General features: G+C 46.2%; 1 protein-coding gene across 1 annotated transcript in view; it reads left to right on the top strand.

The window, feature by feature from the left end:
- The window catches only part of TXNDC16 (thioredoxin domain containing 16), a gene marked incomplete at both ends in the record, with an annotated part of 33,173 nt that extends 8,252 nt beyond the window's left edge, over positions 1–24,921 (top strand). The window contains 11 exons of the mRNA XM_080618884.1: positions 818–878; positions 2,232–2,370; positions 3,175–3,321; positions 3,785–3,844; positions 9,687–9,855; positions 10,302–10,438; positions 16,400–16,484; positions 20,562–20,700; positions 21,313–21,473; positions 23,035–23,225; positions 24,638–24,921. Of these exons, the coding sequence (XP_080475010.1) occupies positions 818–878; positions 2,232–2,370; positions 3,175–3,321; positions 3,785–3,844; positions 9,687–9,855; positions 10,302–10,438; positions 16,400–16,484; positions 20,562–20,700; positions 21,313–21,473; positions 23,035–23,225; positions 24,638–24,921 (1,573 nt within the window). The remainder of the gene's footprint in view (positions 1–817; positions 879–2,231; positions 2,371–3,174; positions 3,322–3,784; positions 3,845–9,686; positions 9,856–10,301; positions 10,439–16,399; positions 16,485–20,561; positions 20,701–21,312; positions 21,474–23,034; positions 23,226–24,637) is intronic.
- Between the last annotated feature and the right edge of the window lie 574 nt (positions 24,922–25,495).

Here is a 25,495-nt window from a genome sequence, read left to right as displayed (position 1 = left end):
AGGCTTGTATCTTGCCCTCAGATTAAGGGCAGAAGGAGATCTACTAAAGAAGGTGGACTGTGAGTGCTGGGTGCTGGGATGCAATGGGTGTCTCCACTCAGCGATGCCTCCTCAGTCAATGAGGGCTCTCAGAGTTGGACCAGCACACGTATCTCCTGTCCTCCTGGGGAGCAAGGCTGTGGCTAGCCTTGGGGCAGCAGTGCTGTGCGGGGCTGGGTTCCTCTGTGGTTCGTCATCAGTTACTTATGTCTGCTCCATGGGCTCAGGAGCAGCCTGCACACACGAGACTGGCTTGTTTGCAAATGCTTCCATGGTGTCTTGCCAAAGGAAGTGTGCAGTCCCTGAAGGCATGGTTGCACAGCCTTTGGATCTGTCTCCTGGCAGCTGTGCAAATGGGAAGAGATGGAGGAAGGATGGGTGTGGGTTCTCTTATTGCAGCTTTCTGCCACAGTGGTACCCTCCCTGTATGGAGGCATTTCTTGGCTGCATTTATGCGTGAGCTGATGTCCACCAGCAGAGCAGCTGCACTGGAATGTGGTCACCAGTGTGTGAGCAAAGACCCAAATCACAGAAAGGGAATCCAAGCTCCTTGTGAAATAGGCACGTTACACAGCACAGTCCCACCAGGTCACTTGGAGCCTGTTTCTTCACCACTGACATTAATTCTGGGTTCCTGCAAGTTCTTGGAGCAGCCTGAAAGCATGACTCTGTGAGGATGTGGTGCTGCTGAGGAAGGTGGGCTTGCCAGCCAGGTAGGCTGAGCGGAGGGATGACCTTGCATGTCACACCATCTAATACTCACTTTGTACTTTGGAAGGGACCTTGTAGGTTTGAATGTTCTGCGCCGGTCAAACATTGCGCTCAAGACGCCATATGAGGTCAGATGCTGGATTTCTTTATTGTGCAGCTCCTATTTCCCTATCTGGGCATGGTGCTCCTGGGAGGTGTTGGGGTGTTGCTCAGCTCTGTTGTTACTTGACAGCCTTCCCAGAAGCTCAAGGGGAAGTGTCTTTCCCTAGATGCACACATGTACTTGGAACAGCCTGAGTTTGGTACTGCAGAGCAATTGTGCCTGCTGGTTAGGATAAAATACTGAGTTTACTTTGGTCTCAAAACATAGGGTGACATCTCCATTACACCTTAAGGCAACACAAGTTTGTGGACTATCTAATATAGTAGTCTAAGTGCAAATTCCTTTAGACTTCTAAAGGATCTTGCCCCTTTAGCAAAGGCATTCAAAAAATGGAGAGGAAATGCATGAAACTGAGTGCAAACAACCAAAGGTCTGTGCTGAACTGATGTAACTGAATGCCTCTGGCAGTGATCTGGGAAAAGGGCAGGGTGTAAGCTAAATGAGGTTGATCAAGACGAGCTAAACTCTGGAGAGATCTGACCCAGCTTGTGAGGCGAGATGGAATTTGGTGCTGACAAATGCCAGGGAGCACACGTTGCCCCAGATTACCTGAACTGTCACACTTGTGCTTGCAAAGATACAGGATCAGACCTGAACCTGAGCATCCCCTGAGGGCTTCCCATGCCCTGGTGAGAGATGTGCATGTTGTGTTTCTCCTCTTAGAGCCAATGGGAGGTGCCAGCAGTTTGTCATTTCTCTCAGTTCAGTACAAAATTCATTTTATCTGAAGTGCCTTTTGCTGAGACAGTGCCAGAACTTATTTTAAGCTGACAAGGTCTCATTTCTGAAACATACATTTTGCTGTTTTCTTTCCATGGGTTGTCAGCCCCTGTACACTTGGGAGCACTCTTCTTTGTTGAGCTCCATCAGATAAAGGATTTTTTGTGTCAGTTTCCCAGGATGTGATGGGCTGCTCTGACCCAGCCTGACTCCTCTAGGATGGGGACAGCTGAGTGCACCCTGTACCTCCCTGCTCTCCTTCACTGTTTGGCCACTGGGCTTTATCTTGCAGAAGTGGATCTAAGATTGGAGGTGGAGTGGATGTTTACTTTCACCTCTCCAGGCACAGGATCCTACATAGCCACAAGCACTTCCTTGCAAGGAAACATCAGTCTGGAGTGAGAAAAACTCATGCACAGGTGAAATTGGGCAAAAGAATCACACTCCAGGTCCTCCCCTGTTTGTCAGCTTTAGGAATATGTAAATAGCCCCAAAAAAGGAGTTGGTTGATGGTGCCCATCAGCCTTGAGTTTGGTATGTGGACAAAATAGGCAGAGGGTGATGTTTTGTTCCCACTGATTTATTCTGTTTTCCTTAGGGAGTGCCAATCAAATACTTGCTCTTGGAAGACACTGATGAAGTTATAACCCTGGTGAAAGATAAGAACAAGGTCAAACAAATCCAGGAGGATGAGGAGGAAGAGGAAGATGAGGATGAAAAAGAGAATAACAATCAAGGTGTGCACCTAAACAATGAAAAGCTGATTGTCATCAGATAGGACATTCATCAGCATCTGCTAGAGACATGCGGGCATACGTTAAAGCATAGAGAACACTCTTGCAAATCCAAGACAAACCATCACAGTCACATCATGGTTGTACAAGTGGCTCTTTCATTCTCTGCAGCTCACTGGAGTTTCATGACAGACAGGCATAATTTTTGAGGAAACACCAGGGAGGAAAATCAGCAGTTGTTAGAGGAACAGTTGCAGAAGTGCTGCATGAGGGACAGGGGTGCTTCTACTTGAATGCATTCAGCTTTAGAGGCGTGAGGGGTTTAAAGTGTACCCAGCACTGTCTTCTTTTCAAGCATCAGAAGAGCCTCAGAATTATCAGTCCCTTTAGAAAGGTTTGGGACATGTTTGTTTGTAAGCTGTTCCAGGCTTGCCTTCCCCAGGGAGAAAACACTGGCTCCCGCAGAACATCCTTGAAAATGCATTGTTTTCCATAGAAAAATAGTTTTGTTTTAGAAAAAAAAGTGGCACAGGATGCTGGAGGAGCCAACATGCTGGAAGAATAGTGTTAAAATCACAGGGCACAACTGGTGTGAGATGGCATGAGTGCCTTTTGATGAGTTTGTACTTGCGTTGTGCCTCCACTCCCCCGTATGAGACAGTTGCTTACCCCCTGCTGACAGTCACCATGTCCCTGCTGAAAAGGGCTGGCTTAGGAAAACACAGGGCTTGGGTGGCACGGGGGGCTGCAGTTCCCTCTGCCCTGCACGTGTACCTGTGTTCAGACACAGCTGTGGGTCCCTTGCAGACATTCAGGATGATGAGGTGGTGGAAGCAGTTTCCAGGGACAAGAAGCGAGAGCTGCCCCTGGAGCAGATCCGTGTTCTGACAGAGGAGACCTTCCGCTCTGCTCTCTTGGAGACTGCCCGGACAGTGGTGCTGTTTTATGCCAGCTGTGAGTATGAGGTGTGGTCTGGTGTCCTTTCTCTGAGCTTGCACTGCTCACTGTGCTTTCCATACTATGGTAATCCTGTAGGCAAGTTCAAATGATAAGTGCTGCATCCAGCCCCATAGGCCTCCCCACTGAGCAATCAGATTAAATCAGTTCTTCTCACTGACTGATAATGTGTGAAGACAGTATCCCTCAGTATAGAAGTTACCAATATTCATAGGTTTTTAACCTTCCTTTTACAGGGACCAAATGTAGGACAACAGGGGATATTGCGGTATCATGGGATAGCCTAAATAACCTGCTTGCTGTGTGCTGTGAAGAAGCATAAAATCCAATTTTCCTTATTTCTTTGAAGTCTTTCAGAGTTTGAAGCACCTTAGGATGCAGAGAATTGTAATGTGATATTGTCAGAGAGCTGGTCTGTCACCTGTATGTCCTTCAGAGCTGTGTCTCTCCTGTGTTTCAGGGGAGGCAGTGTCTCTGGCAGTGCTGAGGTCTTACACAGAGGTGGCTGATCATCTGGAAGGTAAGGTGGTGCCACAGGTCTGAGTGCTTTACAGCCTACTGCCCTAGTAGTAGGAACCAGAAGACTGGAAGGATGTTGATGATACCTCCCTCCCTCACCCAGAATATACTAATTTTTTCCTCTCAGACTCTTGAACAAGGCATATCCACATCAGGTTTCTTAGGAAGAGTCCTTTGTTTCTTATTTAGGAATCTCTGTGGTTCGTTCTGCCTCTATAAAGTCATGAGACTGGGAATGCGGCCTTCTGCAGTCACCTTATATTGTTGGTGTGAACTGGTACACACTAGCTGCCCAACTGCCTTGCAGCTGAGATGGTGATCTTGGTGGGCACAGTGACAGTGTGATGGATGATGGTAATGCTGGTGTGTCACCTGTGTGACGAATGCCCGAGCATGGGGAGGACCAGGGCAGAGCACCTGTGGCCTGTAAAAGGGAAGGGACTACATGGTGCACAGCAAATCAGTGTGCTGGGTGACAGATCAGATCTTCTGTCCTTAGAAGTACTTGATCTGAAAAGGAGCAGTAACCGGCCCCAGTTTTGGTGGAAAGTGTGACAGACTGGTGTGCGCAGGCCCAGATCCGTTGGGGCAGGATGGTGTCAGAGGAAGAATTTACAATGATGGTGCCTTCAGGTCATGCAGACTGCCTTATTTACATGGGAATTCTCATAGGCAGCCACAGAACTCCATAAATAACATGTAACGGCAAGAATCAGCAACACTTAAAGACATCACATGTCAAGTAGCCTGGTAGTAAAGCCAGGAGGGAGTGATCCTTCAGGAGCCTCTGAGCAGTTTCTGAGCAGTGTAAGCCTCAGTTCAGCTTCATTCAAGTCTTCAGCCCCATCCCTCTCTATGGTTAATGGGAAGAGGTAGGTTCTTCTGCACATTCATCATCCTTACATGGGCTAAAATCTCTTCCAGAGGTGCCTCTTTTTTCCCCTGGCTGCAGGGGACATTGAGGTGGCTTCATCCCAAACTCATTGCAGCACAGTGGGGAAGTCATATGGATCTGGGTGAGAGCTGTTTTGGCACCCCTGTAGGTGACTGATGCCTTCTATTTGTTTATCTTCATTAGGGCTCATTTCTCCTAGTGATGGCACTCCCTGGGAACCTGGCACTACGTTCTGCAGGGTGCAAGCAGGACTGGGGCTGAGCTCTCGGCAGTGGGGACATGTATAGAGCCTGCAGAGGACCCAGATAGCTTTCTGGGAAGCAGATGCAATAGGAGTTGCTTGCAAGAATCCATCCTGGAAACATGCAGACAATGCTGTGGTTTGGATGAAAGTGGTTCTGCATTCATAGTTTGCATGAAGGGAAGGTCACCAGCAGCTTTGATCTGGACTGAAATCCAAGGAATAAACAGGAAAGCTTGGGGAGGGTTATTGTCGTTAGAGATGTTAACAGTTGTTGATAGTTTGAGGTTTCTTTTAGACTCTCCAGCAATCAGACCAGCTAGAGGAGCAACCTGGGAAAGTTAGCGAATGAAACCGTTTCTTCCTGAGCCAGTGGTCAAACCTTGGCTAATTCTGCACAGCCAGTCTTTCACCGTGTGTTTTTTTAATCATTTGATAACAGTCTTGGTGCATGGAAGCAGCCACGGGCAGATTCTCAACAGCGATTATGAACTGATTGAGGTCAGGGCTTTCCCTCTGTGATCAGTACCCATGAAAGAATCCCAGGCCAGATGTGACCTGTAGAATGACTCCAGTCTGCTTTCTGGACTGTGGCCTTGGACAGGATGGAGAACGGCTGCGTTAGTGGGTTAGTCTCTGCTGCTGAGGGAGCCTGAATCACAGGCCGGTTACCAGGGAAACTAGAAGAACTAAAAGGCTGGGGGTCCCTGGGCTCTCAGTTATGGTCAGGATGAGGGAAGATATGGCACTGCAAGGTCCAGAAGGAAGATCTTGAGCTATGCAGGACTGAGAATAAAACATGGGGTCTGGCTTTGGAATCTCAACTCCCCTAGCAGTGCTTGTATTCCTGTCTGCTCTCTGGGGTGGAGCATTCTTCCTAAGGGCTGAGATCCCAAGACCAGCTGTCTGAGGCATGAATCACCCATTCTAGAGGCACGTTTTGAGTTGCAGAACCAGGTGCCACTTTTGATGCCAATTCTGTATGCAAAATGGCACTGAGGATAGGCCATACGAGATCAAGCGCAATAGAACAGACGAGGTTGAAGACTGGAATGACCCCATGACTCATCCAGGAACAGATGTTCAACGGATCATCACAAAATCAAGTTTATAGCCCAAGTGTTTTCCTTTTGTTGAGAGATCCAATGTAGCAAGAGAAAAAACATCTCTGTCTTGCTGAACTGAGCATGTTTTCTGCTCTTGCTGTGAGAGCATGCCATCCTCACTGCTGCTGGGGCTAACTGCTGCAGCTATTGTTTTCTCTTACAAGATGTGAATTTTTGGAAGCAGCAACCCTGCGACAAGAAAACAGGATGTGAAGGTGAGACAGTGCTGGCATTTCTTAGCATTTTTTTATTGCAAAGAAGAGAGGAAACCAGTATCTGAGAAAAGCAATAGTGATGAAAACCAGTTCTGCTTCCCTCTCCTGTGCTTGTGGAGTCTTTCTGACCAATGGCTTCCAAAGACAGGGGTCTGAAGTTGTAGTTCAAAGGCATGAAAATGTGTGATTTAGCAATGCGTATTCATGGAAGCTAAATCTGAAGTAAGGATTTAGGAGTCCATTGTATGATGCTCTCTGAGTAGGTGTTTCCCATTCCATATTGGATTCCTCCTCTTGAAGTGCAGTATTTCATACATAACTTATCTCTCTTTAATGCTGTAGCCTTTGGACCAGCTCTGCAAGAGAGCTGTTTTTAATGTTGGCCCTGCCCTCAAAAGGATTAGAAGTTTAAGGGATTCTTGTCTTTTCTTGCTCCCTATAGCACTGATGATTTGTCTTGTTCTGGTTTTATAAGACCCCTAGGACAGAGGTGCTCACTGTTGTTGGTTTTGGTAGCACCTGAATGCACAGAACAGTAGGATCTTGTGTTCTTCTTTCACCTTTCTTTCCATCCAGTAATGACCCCAGGGCTGAACAGTCTGTTGCTGAGTAACTCAACTGCTGAAACTGCTGCTCATTCAGTAATTAATAATATGGTGCAGATTGGGATGGAGAGCAATCATCTTGTACAAAGTTGTTGCTCAGGCCAGATGGGGCTCCTTTGGAGCACTTTTGGTACATAATCCCCTGAGGTTGTATACAAATACTAAAACTCATATTTGAGGGACCTTAAAGCAGTCTTCCAACTCAGTTTTAAGTAGACATCAAAGCCCTATTTCCATGTCATTATTTGTCAGAGTTGGGCAGCACACAAGGTTATGTGTTAAGAAATGAGGAGAACCAGCTGTACTGGATCAGAGGTGTGAAATAAATCCAGGGGCTTTTAATTTGAGATGTTATTTCAGAGCCTAGGGAATGACACAAACCGTTTCTGCTCTTATGGAGTGTTTTGACAGCTCCTGACTGAGTGGAATTGCAGACCCTTAACTCCGTGCTGCTGCTTGCTTTGTCTGTACACGAGTTTGACACAAGGCAGAACAGCAGCAAACTCCTCACGTGAGCTGCAAAGCAGACCCTAAAATGAGGGTTGCAGAAAATGGCCCAGTGGGATGACAAGGACATAGGGATAGGGGATAGGAACACATGCTAAGGTCATCTCTGCCTTCATTCTTGTCTGTGGAGATGCTTTGCCCATCCCTGGCAGGCATATTTCTAACCTGTGATTTAAACCCACAGCTTCTCTGCCAAAAAGCCTCAGCTGTGCTTAGTTCTCAGAAGCTTGTTTCAGTATCAGGGCAAAACTCCCTGCCTGGGAATGGATTGTTGCTTGTCCTTGCCCAGCTGGCAACAGTGAGTCATCTCAGTGTCACTTCCAGAGCAGACTTTACATATTGATAGATTTTATTGTTTCTTTCTTTCCAATCAAAAGAAGCACAGTTCTTTGGGTTTTTCCTCAGGAGGCAGGTCTTCCAAACTTCTTCAGGGTCTCTCACATCTGCTTAAGCCTTTCTAAAAACATGTTTCCCAGCCTGACTTGCTGGGCTCTACAGAGGTCTCACTGGCACAGAAGAGCATTGTCTTCCTCCCATGTCTTGTAGATGTTCTTGAGAGTTCATCCCAGAATGAGCTTTGCCCTCTTCTGCAGCACTGATGATATCTGTGCATCCTGCTTCTCATTACAGAACACTGCTGTTACATTTTGCCCTTGAAATTACTTTCTGCCCCTCTGGGCTTGGGATCGTTTGCAGTGTGTGTGTTTTATTCCATCAGCCAGGCCTGTAATGAAAATAGTGATCAGAATCAAACCTAAAACAGACAGAGAACAAAGCTTGGCTGTTTTGTTCTGCTGTACTCTTGAGAAATCTTCATCACCTGCCCTTACCTTGTTTCTGAAGGACACTCCGCAATGGTCTACCTCCATGTATGTACTTGTCTCTAGGTTTCATCCCATCTTTCCCATGTAACTGTTGAATCCTGTTCAAACAAATTTAGGGAAGGCGTGAAGATTTCTGAGATACAGCATTCCTGCAGTGGGTATGGATGATATGGCCTGAGGACTGTACGCAGCCCTGCTGTCCTTGGTCAAGCAAATAGGTAGGAGGCAGGTTAGGCGAGGGCGGCCACCAAGGTAGCTGGTGAAGCCGGTGATGGTTCACCTGTCAGCTTAGCACAGGCTCAGCCATGGAGCAGCAGCAGTGTGTGCTGGTCTTTGTCCAGCCTGCAGATAAAAGAAAGGCTGATAAGGACGTGCTGGTGTGTCTTGGGCTCATGGAGAGCACGCTGAGAATCACCCTTCATTTGTTTCACTGCTTGCAAATCCATTGAGATAGTCACTTTGATGAGACCCATAAAAAGCTTATTTTGTACTTTTCCCAGGAACTAAAGTTGGACTGGCTGCTCTATTAATTCCCAAGTGCTCTTCCTTTCCCTTACTTGTGAGGCCCCTTATGGTCTTAAAGGTGCATGTTAGTGTTTTGGAGATGAGGAGCTGGCGTGGGTAGGATAGGGTGAATGCCATCAGACTGCCAGCCTGTACTACATCTAGCTTGCTTACATCACCTTTAATGGTTCCTTGTGTATTTCACTTTATGCTTTAAGTAGAACAGATGCTTTTCAATACTGGGCACCTTAATAAGTGAAAAGCCTTGAATGCATCAGCCTCCTCCATGCCAGCTTTATCTTCCCTTTTTCCTGTAAGTGAGTGCCTGCATGGTTTCTTTGTCTTGGCCTTATTCCTAAATATTTCCAGTGCCTTTTCTTCCTGCCTTTTACGCTCCTGGACAATTGCCTTAGGGTTTCACAGTATTCGTTTGAATAACCAGCCAGATGGGAATGTCTCTGGAAATTTGTTTCTGAAAAGTGCAACCTGCCATTTCCCTGAGTTTATTCTTTCCCTGATCTGTTGTTTGAATCAACCAAACTGGGGTATTAAATACATTCACAGGCTGGAAATAGCTACTTTTATGCTCAAAAGTGTAAGGCATATCCATGAGTGGTTTCAAGAGGTAGAAAGCCTGTACTCAAAGAGGTTGTGTATTCTGGGCTGGATTTTTGACATTCTGCCCACACAAAGCAGTGTTTGACTCCAGGAATGGTGCAGCAAATTCTCAATGATAGCCCACCTGCACTCGCTCTGTGTGCTAGGATCCAGCTCGGCAGGATGCATGCCAAAGCAAATAGGAGTTCTAGCAGTGTTAATACAAATATATGTGATAATATTCAAAGAAGCTAACAAAAAGCATTTTTTTCAACCATTTCTTTTTCTTTTCCTTTTTTAAATTATTATTTTTTTAATATTATTTAAACTTACTTGTTTTCCATTCTAGGAGCTCAGGAGGTTTTGCTTTCTCGGGTAAACTGCTGGGACTGGCCTGGCATTTGCACAGAAGAGAATGTCACTCAATTTCCTACTATTAAGATTTATGAGAAGGGCGAGAGATCAGTGATATACGATGGCATGTGGGGAACCAAAGAACTGACCAGTTTCATCATGCTGTAAGTGTCTGTTAATGAGTCTCAACATAGTAAGACTGGCACATCTGCTAGATGATGTTCTGCATACTTCACAGCCTGTGTAATGGAAATCTTTTTTGGAAAAATGATGTCAGATCTGATTGTAGACCTGCTTTGGAAATGAGCTTCATAACTTTTTGTGCTTTTCAGTGTCAGGGAATAGCTGTTCTTGGACAGAATGGGAATCCCAAAGATCTGAGGGCAACCAGTTTGATGCAGGGCTCTTTCTCTCTTCCCCATAACAAGCTCCAGTGCCTTTCTGCGACTAAGCATTGATTTCCTTCTCAGGCGACTGATTTTTGTCTCTAATGAGGCATAACAGTAATCATGTTGCGTTGGGACATTGTTGGATTGAGATTGCCCTTTTGTCTCTTCATCCCAAAAAGGAAGAAGGCAGCAGCCCATGTTGTTTCTCTGCCTTTCTGCAGGAGCCGAGTTTCCTGCCCTCTGAAGCTTGTGACGATTAATGAAGCAGAAGGATATTTAAGAGGCGAGTTTCCATCTGAGCTGTCATCCTATCGCCACACTTCACTTCTAGGAGTATTTAGGAAAGCCACGAGTGAAGGTTAGTGTGGTATTTGTGGATTAAGCACTCAGCTTCATTCCTGATGGGAGAGGGGTGGTTCCAGGTCCTTGGAAGTTCCTCTGGGTTTCATTTTCTGACCTTTCTCTGAAAGAGTATTTACAGATGTCCCATCTGAACTTAACCAAGCCACAATTTGTATTTGTTGTTCCTGTTGTATCTCCTGCGCCTTACTGTTAGGATTTTGGATCAGTCCTCGTTATGAGCCCCCTTGAAAGTAGTTGTAGGCTGCCATTAAACCTCCTTTCAGCCTCTGACTGAACAGGCCCATATCCATCAGCTTCTTCTTGCCATCCATGTGCAACATGTCACAGCATATTCCTTCTTAAAGAAAGCCCTTTTCAGTATAGGATTGATAGTTATCTGGCTGACTCCTCCTTCTGCAAATGTGGTAGTCCCAGTCCTTGCAACCAACACACAATCCAAAACTCTTTCTTAAAAGAACCCCAACCAAACTAAGGAGCAATAAGTTAAAATGCAAATTTCTTGCATCAGAAAGAATGTAATGTGAATAACTCAATGCAATACACTTGTGGACTTTGAAAGAGGTGGGCACAGCCCCCAGAGTGGTGGACATCAGCTAGAAATGATAAGCAAAGTTGCTGGAAGGAGTGTTCTGAACGTGTTTGAATTTGTCTCACTTTGTAGTCTCAGTCAGTACTGTCCTGCCTAGTGGCTGAAACTTGGAGCAGTCATGCTCTCCCAGGCCTGCCTGCTACACAGGGTGCCGCTAGTCACTCAGATGCTGTTCCACTGTCATTTGTTGCATGCCATAGCTGTGGTCCAGCATCTGGTGGATCTCCATAACCTTTCTGAAAATCGAGGAAATAGACCCAAGGGCTACGGTGATTTTTCATGTGACAATTGTATATCTTAACAAGGAAGAGGAAAGGGAACATCATGTCATGCTTCAGTGAAATCCACAGTGGAGAGCTAGGAGCTTCCAACCCCGTGGTCTCTCAGTTACCAGCTACCCCTGGCAATTGCTGCATTAAAAAAAGGAGAATTTCCCAATCTTTCTCAAGATCAAAATTTCAGACTATTTTTCATTTGAATTTCTACTGTGTCTGTAAGCTTTGGTTAAATGCACAAAATAAAATGTCTAGAACCAACCAGAAAACACTGGAGCTGTGTTCACAGAACCAGCTGACAACTGATACGCCTGCCTGCTTCTGGAGGGTCTAAATCTGTTAAATATAGCAGAAAATCATACTGATCTCAGAAAAATCTTTAGTCCATTTCTCCCTGGGTTTCATCAGCTGAGCTCCAAAATCTTCCCTCTATTCCACATATTCCACTCTGCAGGAGTGGAGCCTGGATTAGCTCCATGGTAGAACCTTGGATGGTGAAATGGGTTCATGGAAGCAACCTGTCTGGATCTGGCTGGATGTGTGAGTTGAGGCTCTTTCTTCTATATAGGTTGTTCATTTCCTTCCATGCAAACCAGAATCTTGGAGGTTTCCAGACGCCTCTGTGTGGAGCCCACAAGATTGCCTCTTCCCTCAGGGTGCACTCAGTCTACAATCTGGAATGGCATCCGCAGTCTGAGGTAACAGCCGCAGATGCCAAGGGAGATGAAATCTGTGATGCTTTCCCTGCCTGTAACCCTTGGGGTGTTCAAGCATCATGTAGAGCAACCTGAGGGAGCAGAAAACTGGAGCCAGCTGTTCTGGCAACAAACACAGGCCAGAGTCTGGGAAACCACATTGCTGCTCTTATCAGCCTGCAGACTTATCTGGAATTTCCAGTGATTTTGTCACAGCAAGAATTCCTGCTCTAACCTGAACCAGCAACCAGCCATGTCATTGCCATTTCTAGTTAACTGAAACAGAGCAATAAGATGTCCAGTTAAATAAAGCCCTGGGTTTTTTCCAACGCTTAGTATCAGCTAACTATGTTGGGAAGCCCTTCAGTAGGTCTGAGCTAAAAGAGGCTTGTTGGAAAAATCATAATGAAAATTTATGACAGAGGTGGATGGTATTATCAGGGCAACGAACGCGCGCTTTACTGGAAACTTGAAGAATTTATAGGAGATCAAGTTGTTTGCTATGCAAAATGTGGAAGCGTACTCGGAAATAAGACTGTCCTAAACCATGCAGCAAATGCTTAAAAATACACCTGTGGTCTGCAAAACTCTGGTACCATTGTAGGGCTTTCCAGCATCGGTGTAAACCAAGTGAAGAAGGCATGCAAAGATGCTACAGGTACTGCTGGAGAGCATGGGATCATGAGGTGCGTTCTGCTAGAGGGATAAGGGGTGATGCTCAGATCCTGTCTCCAGAAACTGTGTAGAAGCTGTAGACCCTTCGACATCTGGCAGTTTTATTCATTCTTGTTCCCAAATCCTGCAGTGAGGCTGGGCTTGTGCAATTCAATGTCATGGAAGGCAGCTGGGATTCCAGCTCGCGGCGTGTGGTGCAGCATGTGATCAAGTCCCGTGGGAAATTAAGAGTGGTCTCAGAGGACTGATTTTCTAAGAAATATTTAAATAGCTTCTTTAGAACTGCTTTGTGTCTCTAAGTGGAGCTGTGTGCATTGAGGGGGGTGTTTCCTGCATTGCTGTGAGCTGTTGAGAAATGAAGGCCGGTACGTGGCTCCGGGTCTGGCACAGTCCCCAGAATACAGAAAAAACTGGAAGTGTGACTGGGGGAAGATCTCATCAGGAATGACCCCAATGAAAGTAATATGTCTGGAGTCTGCTGAAGGTTGTCTTGATTTAGGGGAGAATTCCTGGTGCCAGTGCTGTTCCAGGGCATCACTTCAATGCAAGGTTGTGCCTCAAATGAGGGTTTAAGTTAAATACCTGGAGACGGGCTCTTCTCAGGAAGTTTGGATGTGAGCCTGCTCTTTCGGTGTCCTTCAGTGCCTTGTGGCACAGGGTGGGCTGATGGTCTCCCATGGCCCTTTCACCAGTAGTTGGGGGTTTGTTGATGAAGTTCTTGGTGAACCTTAGCAGCCAGTCCTTCGGGTTGCTTTTCTTTCAGCACTGAAAAGTCAAATATCCAAAACCCAGAGAGCTCGAAACCAGCATCAGACCTACCCAACAGTGGTTCCTCCATATCAAGATGAACCAGCCAAGCTGTGTCATATGTGTGTTGTTTTCTACAGTGTCTGAACCCTCTATGGAATAAGCTTCCATTTGGGAAGGGATACGCAATGGAAAATATGGCTTTGAGTGTAGCTGGAAGCAGAAGGCAAAGAACCAAAAAGTGACCAGTTGTGAGCCAGCCTCAGTCTACTGAGGTCTGAGTCACCGGTCCCAAGAGCTTGGGCTGGACAATTGTGATACGACAGTAAACATTACGGGAAACACAAAATAGTATCTGAATGACATCTTACTTAAGTTATAAAGCAACATACATCATGGCTGTATCTGAGATCTAACCTTAATTCTTGGGTTACATCTGACTTCTTCAAAGAGTGTGGTTTCTCACTATCCTTAAGCCCAAAGAGCCTTTTTTATTGTTTTCAGTTGCTCAATATGAAGGAGGAAGGGTGGTGGTGCTGAAATCCACCCTGTTTTTACTGCACCTTTGGCATCACCAGTTTTGATCTCTGATCTGTAACTGTATTTTACAAGCTCACACACTATGGCTTGCATGTTCTCACAAAGCTTGTCCCTCCCTTAGTTCCAGCTGCTGAAAACTGAGGCTGTTTTACAAGGGCATAAACCAGATCTGGAGTCATAGAATCATGGAATGGTTTGGGTTGGAAGGGACCTTAAGGATCATCCAGTTCCAACTCCCAGCCATGGGCAGGGACACCTTCCAGTAGACCAGATTGCTCAAAGCCCCATCCAACCTGGCCTTGAACACTGCCAGGGATGGGGCAGCCACAGCTTCTCTGGGCACCCTGTGCCAGTGCCTCACCAGCCTTACAGCAAAGAATTTCCTAATATCTAATCTAAATCTCCCCTCTGTCAGTTTAAAGCCATTCCCCCTTGTTCTATCCCTACACACTTTGTCAAAAGCCCCTCTCCAAGTTTCTTGTTGACCCCTTTAGGCATGGAAGCTGCTCTAAGGTCTCCCCAGAGCCTTCTCTGCTCCAGGCTGAACAAGCCCAGCTCTCTCAGCCTGTCTCCAAAGCAGAGGAGCTCCAGCCCTCAGAGCATTTTTGTGGCCTCCTCTGGACTTGTTCCAACAGGTCCATGTCCTGCTTATGTTGGCGGCCCCAAAAGCTAAACATAGTACTCCAAGTGGGGTGACACCAGAGCAGAGGGTGAAAATCACCTCCCTCAATCTGCTGGCCATGCTCCATTCGATGCAGCCCAGGATACGGTTGTCTTTCTGGGCTTTGAGCACACACTGCTGGCTCATGTTACGCTTCTCATCAACCAACACTCCAAGTCCTTCTCCTCAGGGCTGCTCTCAATCCAGTCTCTGCTCAGCCTGTATTTGTGCTGGGGATTGTTCCAACCCAGGTGCAGGACCTTGTACTTGGCCTTGTTGAATTTCATGAGGTTGGCACTGTCTCACCTCTCCAGCTTGTCCAGGTCCCTCTGGATGCCATCCCTTCTGTCCAGCGTGTCAACTGCACCACACAGCTTGGTGTCATAGGCAAACTTGCTGAGGGAGCACTCGATCTGACTGTCCATGTTGCCAACAAGACGTTGAACAGTGCTGGTCCCAACACTGACCCCTGAGGAGCACCAGTTGTCACCTATCTCCACTTCAACATCGAGCCATTGACCGCAACTCTGAGTGTGACCATCCAGCAAATTCCTTATCTGAGTGGTCCATCTGTCAAATCCATGTCCCTCCAGTTTAGAGGCTAGGATGTTGTGCAGGATGGCTTCAAACGCTTTGCACAAGTCCAGGTCGATAACATCTGTCACTCTTCCTTTATCCACCAGTGCTGTAACCCTATTGTTGAAGGCCACCAAATTTGTCAGGCACGATTTTCCCTTAGTGAAGGCATGTTGGCTGTCATCAGTCACCACATTTTCCATGTGCCTTAGCGTAGTTTCCAGGAGGATCTGCTCCATGATGTTGGGCACAGAGGTGAGACTTACTGGCCTGTAGTTCCCTAGGTCTTCTTTTTTTCCTTTTTAAAAATGAAGTTATTTTTCCCCTTTTCCAGTCAGTAGGAACTTCACTGGACTGCTACAGCCTCTCAAATATGTGGCTTAGCCACTTCATTGGCCATTTCCCTCAGGACCCCTGAACTCAGCCCCAGGAGTCAGTCAAGTAGAGGATGGAGAGGAAAGGACTGGGCTGGGGCTTTGTGCTCAGTCTCTCAGCACAGATAGAGTCAGCTGTGATAGACCAAGACAGCCTCAACCCGATTCTTTCCTCCCCATCCTCTGTTTGACCTCGCTATCTCCGTAATGTGAGTGGTGGACCCTCATACCTGCTGCAGTAGCAGCACAAAGCAGTGGAGCAGACTGTGTGTGCAAGGCATTTAGCTTTTTGATCCTTCTGGCCTATGGGGATGCCTGTAACAGACACTGCCTGCTCTAAGGAACTGAATAAAACCAAAAGATACTTGTGGGGAAGCTGGTTTATCTGCTGGGCTTTTAGGACTACTCCAGTTAAGTCATCACCAGTCATTTCCAAAAGGTCACTGGGATTTATAAGATTAGACATATAATTGATGTCCTGTTCCTAAGAACACTTAGGGACTTCAAGTCCTTAAAGGCATTTCATTTTCCAACAGTGCCCCTGTCGTGCAGATCCTGGAAGTTCAGTGCTGGTGGCTAAAGAGCAGATACTGTTCTCATAATAGGAACTTTCCTTATGATCCTTTTGGCCTCTGCCAACTCCTCCCATAGCCTGTGGCCATGATATGCATCCATTTCTCATGAACCTCTAGTCATAGTTGTGTTCCCAACTGCTGGTTTCCTGTGGGAGGGTGTTAACGTATGCAGACAGCAATTTGGTTTCCAGGAGAAAGCTGACACTTGTCTTTCTATTATGTGTTTTTATATCTTTGTCTGTTTTACAGCCAGGGAAGCTTTCGAAGAGGCAGGAAACATCTTAAGTGGCCATGTAACGATGGGAATGTATTTTGAAGATGATGCCTTGGCTCTGTAAGTTGTTTTTCTTTGGGGAGAATTCAAACCAAACCTGTCTTCATTTAGTGAAAGCCAATGCCTAAGCAAGTGTCACTGGTCATGCTGAATTAACAGCAGCCCCAAATAGCCACGATTGACTTAGTCCTATAAGAAGACTGGTCAAGAGTCAGCCAAAGGGAGATGTAACCCCAGTGCTGCCACTGATTGCAGCCTGTCCATGATCAGTTCATTTAGCCCTGTTGAAATGAATGGTCATCTCCCTTTCTGCTGTTCAGTTCCCTCTGGGTATTTTCAGTCCTCCAAACCTGCCAGCTCCCATGCATCTCAGGTTCCTCATACAAACAGGACCAAACTTTTATGGAGTTAAAAACAGGCTGAAAATATGATAAGACTAGCTAGGATTAGTGTGTGATGAAGAAAAAACAGTTCTGCCTTTCTCTTTCCATCAGGAAGAAGTGATAAGTTATTGCTGGTTTTCCTCTTCAGTCCCATCACCTTCTTGTCTCCTCTTCCTTGTCCTGATGCTGCAAAAGTGCCTGCTGAGGTGGGGATGGGGAAGAGGAGTGTAAGGGGATTGCTGCCAAAGCCAGAGGTGTAAATGTGAGCCTTGTTCTGATGGCTGCCTGAAGTTGCTAAAAGCAGCCAAAAGAGAGGCTGGTGACTACTTGCAGGCTTTCTTGGCTAGCAGTGGGGTGGATGTTGTGCCTGAGTGCTGGAAAATGGTTTGGAAGCCCTGCAATAAAAGCTGTCTTCCCATGGAGTTGCCTTGGTGTGGAGCAGGCAGCCTTTCTGCAGCACTGTGAAAGGCGTTAAACCCCTTCAGTCTTATCCAGCTTCCCAGTGGGCACTCAAATCTGGCTGTGAGATGTTTGCAGCTGCCAAAGATGGGGACAGACCTCTATCATTTCAATAGTTAATTTTACCATGGAACTTTTTTCCTTGAAACATGTGCCCAACAATTTCCTTTCCCTTGACAAGAGCAAGACGTTACCACCATTTCCAGACAGAGCTTTGGAGAGGTGCATCCGCTTTCTGGAGGAAGAGTGCTGGATAAATACAGCATTCTTCCTCCTGTACGTATGGTAACAGAAAAGTCAAGACTTTCTTGGTCAGCTCCTGATAGAACAAGAGCATCAATTGCAACCCTAACTTTAAGCAAAATTTGAGCTAATAGGATCTAAACAGGTATCAGTCTGTGCACTTAACTGTGTCATTCAGACTCACACCAGAAGGGGCAAAATGCTTTGGAGCAGACTATGAGAGATGCTTCAGTGCCTATTTATCAGTTAGATCTAGGGGGAATCTTCAGCTTGTTCTGGCATCTCATTTCCATCAGGAATTAGATATCAAAGCAGAATTAAAAACCCCAAAAGGTTCTTGGCCTGTTTTCCAGGTGTGGGTTTAGCAGCCAGGAATGCAAGAGTGAATTGTTTTCATTAGTTTCTTACAGATGTGATACATCTCCTGCATATCTGATGAGATATGGGCATTTTGTGGTATGCCCAGGGAATAAAAATGCAAATATCTTGGTAGTACACTCTATCAACCAAACAGTGCTCGAAGCACCAATGGCTGGGTCTCAGAAAGCTTGTTCAGTGTTGGGGTGGGAGACCACTGGGCAACGTCAGGTCAAGAAGTCACAACCAGCAGCATCAGGGTGAAAAACATGACCCCCTTCAAGCTAAAAGACTTTTGTCCCTTAAGGATCTCAGCCCAGCAGATAGAAGTTAAACAAGCAAAGGAGGGCAGGGTGTGCTCTCAGCAACGACAGATGCAAGAATATACCTCCATCCTCATGCTCCAGCCACAGTCTGCAGCATGCTTCTGTTTAGCTGGAATATTTAATACAGTTTCTATTGATACTCATTCTGCCAAGTTTGGATTTTGGCTGTGATTTGTAGGTGAAGCTACTGTTGCTGGTCATCTTCTCAACTGTAAGTAGAAAGTAAACACTTACAGGAATTACTTATGCAAGAGCCAGGCTCACTTCCCTTCTTAAGCAAAGAAAAACTATTCTTCTGCTAAACGCTCAAGGAGGAAATATTTGTGGCTCCCTGGTCATGGAGAGCTGAGTCCTCTCTTCCCAGAGAAAAAGGTATACAAAATATACAAAGCATGTTGTTAGCAAAACTGTTTGCTCAGCAAACACCTGCTTGGTTGGTAACCAGTGGAAAAAGAAGTGTTAAGGAAGAAATGGTTTGAATGAAGTCATTATTTATTTCTCACATACTCAGATGCCATAGATTCCTGCCAAGTATTTGTTTGCAGATGTTTTTGATTTAAATGCGAGTCTCGTATTACCCATCAAATGCCTCTGCTATATAAATAGAAAGCTATCATAAGCAACAATACAAGCAACCGGTACCAGTAAGACGAGAAGTGATTTCAGGGTAGACTCTAGCTATGAGGTAGAGAATTTGTTGTTTTTCTGGTGGTATATAAAAAACTTCCTTGTCCAAGGCTGCTGAACAAGCTGATGTATTAGACATAGGGAGCGAGAGTCGTTACCTCCTCTGAGACATGGTCAAGCCAAAGAGTCTCTTTGAAGCATGTGGAAGTTTGAGAAATTCAAAATCCCTGTTGTTTTTTTGTGGTTTGTTGGGTTTTTTTCCAAGGGTTTTACCATTCTTTATCAATGGCAAATACAGTTTAATTAGAAAAACAACAGAGAGGGAAATTAAGGATCTTCCTAATAGCTCAGAGGATCCCCACACATGACAAGAGTTATGAGACAACTTCTTTGAGCAGCAGAACCTGGGAGTCCAAACAGAAAGGGGAAAGCTTAGCTCAGGGCTGAATTTACAAAGATAAGCTCAAAAAGCTGAAATGGCTCAGATAAATCCAAGAACAGTTCAGCAATGGATTCACAACATTTGAAGGCCTCAGGAAAGTTCATGGTCATTCATTCATTACTGCTCTTTTCCAAGGCATCAGTGCAGATCTGAGGTGCCCCTTAGAAATTCTAGTAAGTGTTCTTATCTCCAGACAGATAAATGCTGTGATGGAGGAACTGAAAAGCCTGTGTATGAGCTGAAAAATGGACCATCTGCAGTTCCCTTCACTTGCTTTGGCATTGATGACCTAAGCCACACTGAGGTTTTTAAAGCATATTTGAAGGAATCTCCATCCCATTCAGAACTGCTAAAATAAGTGTCTGAAATGAATTTGCCTGGGCAAACCGTGGTGGGAAGAGCAATTGGTTGTAATGTGACTTTTCTAAGAGCTGCCTTTGCAGTAGGCTGAGTCTGCATTGCATTTTTCATGTATGGAGAAAAAAGAAGAGAGATGAAGTGGATTACTTTTGAACAGGAAATCAAAAGCTTTCCACCTCCCCACCTCCCCAACCTAAAATGTCCTTTCCTCTCACTCACTTCCTCAGCAATTCTGGTACCACAGCTTTTGAAAAGTTACCAGCGGCCTTTGACAAACAAACTGCAGATGCCCCCCAAGAAAACGTTGAGGCAGCTGATTTCCTCCATTGTGCCCTTCCTCTGGGCACTGACATCTGGAGTCTTCAGGACTGAAGTTCCTCAGACTTCCAGAAAATCGCTCTCCCGTCTTGGTGTACCCCCTGCCCTTTCATTGCTCAGACTTCTCCTTTTTTTGCTCTTTCCACCTTCTCAGCTTTTCTTTAAATACCCTTGAACCCTTGTACCAGAAGAACATTGGGGAACAAAGGATGAGTTGAGTTCTCCAAGAGTATATGCGTGTTGCTCTAATGCAGGGCTGGACTTCAGCAAAATTACCCGTGTTCCCCAAGCCAAGAATCAGATCTTCTGGAGCTTATTTTAAGTAGGTTGGTGCCCCTTGGATGGAGTCAAAGACCTGCTGTTTGCTTTGGCTTGGGAGGTAAAGCACTGGATGGGTATTTAGACCACCTAACTTCAGGTGTGAAAACAAAAGAGAAGCACCAAGGAATAGTTTTGTTGGCGATGTTTTGGATGTTCCCAATTATTTAGCTGCTGATGTCTTTTTGCAGAAGAAAATCCTGGTTGTGTGTGTGTGTATATTTAGTGTCTTAGGGTAACTGCTTGTTTCAGAAGGGGACAAGGGAGCACACTGGCCTTATCTCTCCCTGTTCCTCTTTTTCAGATCCCGTAAATATGGAGTGTCTCCCCCAGCCCTCCTCCTTGCCAGGGGTGGAGGTCAGAGCGTGGAAAGCATCACTTTGTCCAAACAGAGCGCACAGGACATGGTGCAGATGATCAGATATGAATTGCTGGACATTTTTGTAAGTAAAATAAAAAGAAAGTCTCCTTTTTCTGTTGCGGTCATTTGCAGTAGAACTGATTATAGCGTGGAGCTGGGCAAAATAAATATGGTTGCTTATTTCTGTCGTGCTGAGTTACATTTGGTTTTAAGTTTTATGGCTAGGATCAGACAGTCTGGACAGAAATCTGTTTGCTGTGTGGTCTCATGTGAGGAGACCCTGGGAGTCAGTTGACTGGCTTGTGCTCATAGTCACATACCCGTTGCTGTGATGGGTTGGCCTCTCGCAGGGTCTGCTCCCTGCCTCTTACACATGCCTTTCAGAGGCTAGTTATAGCCATAAGACATGGAGCTGGGCTGAGCTGGCCTTGCTGCCTTCTCTGCTCACACCCCTTCATCTTGGAGTGCACAGCTTGCTCATACAGACTTCACTTGCAACGGGCATGGTTGGGGGTAGTCATCTCCAGCATGCACCAATATCCCAGCACTCACATTTGACTTTAAGCTACTTACGGTCAACATGAGCACTGCATCCTTGCTTACCCCTGCACCCCTCGCGTAAGGACAGAAAGTCTGATTTTGACCTGTACTATCGTCCCCATAAACCCCAACTTCTTGTTTTGATGTCTTGCAGCCAGAAATCACCGTGCAAAATCTGCCCCACTACTTGCAACTCAGAAAGCCCTTCCTCATTTTGTTCAGTGATGGTGACATCGGTCAAATGGAAAGTGAGGAAATGCTGAAGCTGACAAAAGGAAGACCTCAGCAAGCGTTTGTGGCTTGCTGGTTGAACTTGTGAGTGTTTAAAACTCTCTTTTCCTCTTTCCATTAGCTCACTTTCAGCCTTTCAGGGCAAGAAAAAAATGAGTCTGCAATTACTGAAAGCACTAGCTGGTAATGTGATTATTTGGTCTGAAATCATCACGAGTTGGGAGGTCAAATCATTTAGCAGCAATTCAATATGTGTTCTGGGCAGCTGCAAAATTGCATGACAAAGTAAAATTAATAAATGTTTAATTGATTGCAGAAGTCATTTTCAATAGAGTAAAATGATCTCTAAGATATCACATAGTAGCTTGACCCTAGCTCTGGTCTTGTTTATATTCTTGTTGCATGTTGGAGAAAAAAGTAAATTTGCCTTCCTGGAGTGTGTTATGGTGATTTTCCACTGGCAAATAGAAGGAAGCACAACAGGGCAAGTAGTGATTGTTTACTGGGGGAAAGGAAGTTTTCAGAAGAAGGGACAACCAGAAGAAGCTCCATAAAGCAAACTTTAAAATATTCAAGAAACAAAATGAATCCAGGAGCTAAGAAATAGAAAGTTGTAGGAGAGGAGATTTTTTTTAATCCTCCACTCCCTAGTTGTGTTTCCAATTTTTAGCCTCTGTTTGTTTTGCCCAAGCCCAGAGACACCTCACTGTCTTAATCATACCGTGCTTTGAAGTCTGGGAAGCGCCTCGCAGCGTGGGCTGAAGTTTAGCTAACGGGGAATCCACATGTTTTCAAAGAGAAGACAATTTGTTTGCCAGTAATGCACAAGAAACGAGAGCCTCTGGAACTTCCCCACCTACACATCTGCCTTTTATCTCCCTTCCTGAGAAAGAAAGAGCTGTTCTCTGTCAGAGCAAAGGGCCATTGCCACAAAAGAGGGCAGAATATGGCCATTGGCTTGGGAAGAACAGAATGGTCCTAGACAGAGGGCCATGTTCCTATGGTGAGAGCCAGCTCAGACCTCAAGCATCACTGTCAGCCTGAAAATAACTCCAGAAGGACTCAGTGCCTCTGTGGGCTTGCTGTCCCTCCATCTCAATATCCTCTTTGGCTCTCTGTGTCACCTGGGGAAGCTGCTGTCCCAGCTCCTTGTGTTTGGGGAAGCACCCATCAGCTGCCCAAGGGCTGACCACCTGAGCACAGCCCTCTGCATCAGCTCCTGCTTTTCCACCTCCTGCAGTCTCACTGCAGTGGCACAGCTGGGCTGGAGGAAGCTGGTAGCTCTGCCTGCAAACAGGGGCTAACCATGGTGGGCTGCAGGACCTGTCCCACTCCTGCCTCACCTGTTCTTTAAAACTGAAGGTGGAGAATATTTCACACCCTCTTACAGAGTTTGCCCCAGCTCCTGCTGCTTGAGGTTTTCTTTAAACTCCCAATCTGCTGTCCGCTCCCTCTCCATTGGACCCTAATAGCTTGCTTGAGGCATTGTGATTATAAATAGTGTGGTGAGCTTCTAGAGCTATCCCACAGGCAAAATTGTGTGCTTTGCTGGATGTGGCCCCAGGGCTTTGGTGCTTGCTTGGCTCTCAGTCCTGTTGTGCTGCCAAACCACTGGTGAGCAAGTTGAATCTCCTCTTCTCAACAGGAAAAAGACTCCAGTGGGACGCGGTGTCCTTAAGGCATACTTTGCCACCATGCCTTCACTGCCTGTTCTCATCTGGGTGAACCTTCATGTGGGGGGTCAGGTATTCAAGTTCCCATCAGAGCAGTCCATTGCTGAAATGAACATCTTGTCTTGGCTGGAGAAGCTAAAAGCAGGACTGGAGATTCCCAGCAGTAAGTAGGCACGCGTTTGTAATGTTCCTAAGCATGCACTGTTAGCTCCGGTCTGTTTATGAGAAGACGCTACGTGCAATAAATTGTCTTCCCTGGAATTTAATGATGGAAAAACTAGCTGTGCTAGTTTGAGCTGGAGAAGTACAAATAGTCCGGCCAGAAGAGGATACCCACACTCACAAGTTTGCTTGGGGACTGTTTAATGTTCAGAGCCAAGCGTGAATAGTTCTGAATTGACATCTCTGTGATAATCCCCAAACCTGGCTATGCTCTCCAGTTGCTGTGAACAGACCCGAAATACTGCTTGCTAATAAAAAGTCTCTCAGCTCCCAGTTGTCAGTGTAAAAGATAGCTGCTCTTCAGGCCCTTTTCAACATTTTTTTTGGATGGGAAAGGATAAGGAAGCTGGTGCTTTGCTATGTTCATTGGGACATGAAGGGTTGGCTTGTACCGTGTAGCATTTTCCTGCAACGCTCCTGCTTTGATCAGCCTGCTGAAGCTTTGGAGGAAGGCAGCACAGATATGCCTTCCTTGTGTAGTGTGTAGCCATGGGATGCTACAGGGATCTTGGGAATTGCCAGCTGCCAGCCTGCTCCAGGCTCTGGAAAGGCAATGGGGTGACTCCATTTGATTTTTGTGGATTTTAAAACAAGCCTTTCAAAGCAAGTGTTTCCAAAAGCTGGCATCAACCTGGTGGGTGTAGAATGTGTATAGGCTCTTACTGGAGATGAAAGTGCCATTTCTGACCCAGTAGTTGCTGGGAGAACCCCACGAGCCAGCCATCCTCCCCATTGCCACTGCTGAAAGCACCTGGCTGTCATGTAGGTCTGTAGGTAGGGACCTTAATTTTGGAGAGCATCAGTGGGGTGAGCTAATGGCTGAGCAGCTTACTGCATGGCCAAGGGCACTTCCAGCCATCACAGCCTCCTTCCTCAGGCTTTTAAGTGCTATGAACTGTGTGATCAATCTTAAAAGCACAAATTAAAGAGTATCCTCACGTAATGGGACCACTTCCTCCTCGTGTAGACAGCAGTCCCCTCACTCCTGATGATGTCCCAGTAATGCACAGTCACTGAAACACTATCTGGGGCCTGAATGAAACATCCACCACTGGTGAACAGACACCCAGTGTGACCTTTGCAGTGGGGGTGTCTGGGGACATAGAGACCCCCACAGCCTTCGGGAACAGAGCCTTGACCAGCTCCAGTAAATATTAATGCACCTCAGGCTGGTTTAATTTGGGTGGTGATATGAGTTTTGGAGGAAAGAGGGTGATCTTTGAGAAACAATCTTTAATTTTGCATTCACTTGAAGGGAAAAAAAAAAGCTGTAATTCCTTTGAAAGGGAAATATCTGTGGAATGGAGCTGCTTAGCTCTTAACTTACTAATATGGGACTGTATTTGCTTTCAGGTACCTTGTCTGAGGAAGACTGGAAACCACCTCTTCCTGCTTACAACTTCCTTCAGATGATGGAGACCGCCATGCCTGAGCTCCCACTCCACATGTCCCACCACCACAGGGACACACTGAAACAGCACCCTCCTGAAAGCCCAGGGGGGGACACAGTCACCCGGGACAAGCCATCCCAGGAGACCAAGGCAGAGAAAGTGGGGTCCCCTGGGAGGCACCTGCGTGGGACAGCCCCGAGGCTGGCAGCAAGGGAGAAGCAGGGCAAGAGACACAGCGAGCTCTGAGAGCTGGGCATAACTCTACCCGGCGCAGTGAAAGATGTGGGATGATGCCCAGAAAACCCTCTCACTTTCCCAGCCCTGTATGAGCCTTTACATCAAGGAGAGAAGTGCTTTTAGCTGTAAATTAATGGTGAAGGGATAAAACAGCCCCTAAGTCTCAGTGTGAGCTCCCAGCTGCAGTGTGCTGATCACTGTGCAGTGTCTGTGATTTCTGATGTCAGGAATGTGTCCATACACCCCACACTCTGGCCCTCCTCGGCCTGCTATTGGAATTGCATTTCACAGCAAGCAGTGGGAGCAGATCTGCAAGGAAGGTTGCTGTGAGGAAGCTTGGCCCTCCCTGTAGCTGGGGGAGAGATGGGGTGAGCTGACCGCATGCTGGAGGCTCTTCTGCATAGCAAACTACACTGGAAAAGTCGAATCAGTGGAGCTCTGCTCTGCAGTTTCTGTCTCACACATAGGTGCTTTGGTTGCCCCCACGCAGGAAGGGTGAGTGATTCCAGGATAAAAAGCACATTTCTGTCCTTCCAGTTGCAGCAGCAGCTCTACTGCTGTGTTGGCAAGTCCTGCTCTCAAA

Source organism: Psittacula echo (assembly GCF_963264785.1).
Source record: "Psittacula echo genome assembly, chromosome: 5".
NCBI lineage: Eukaryota > Metazoa > Chordata > Aves > Psittaciformes > Psittacidae > Psittacula > Psittacula echo.
The sequence above is the reverse complement of the archived record's forward strand: the minus strand, read 5'-3'. Positions and strand labels throughout refer to the sequence as shown.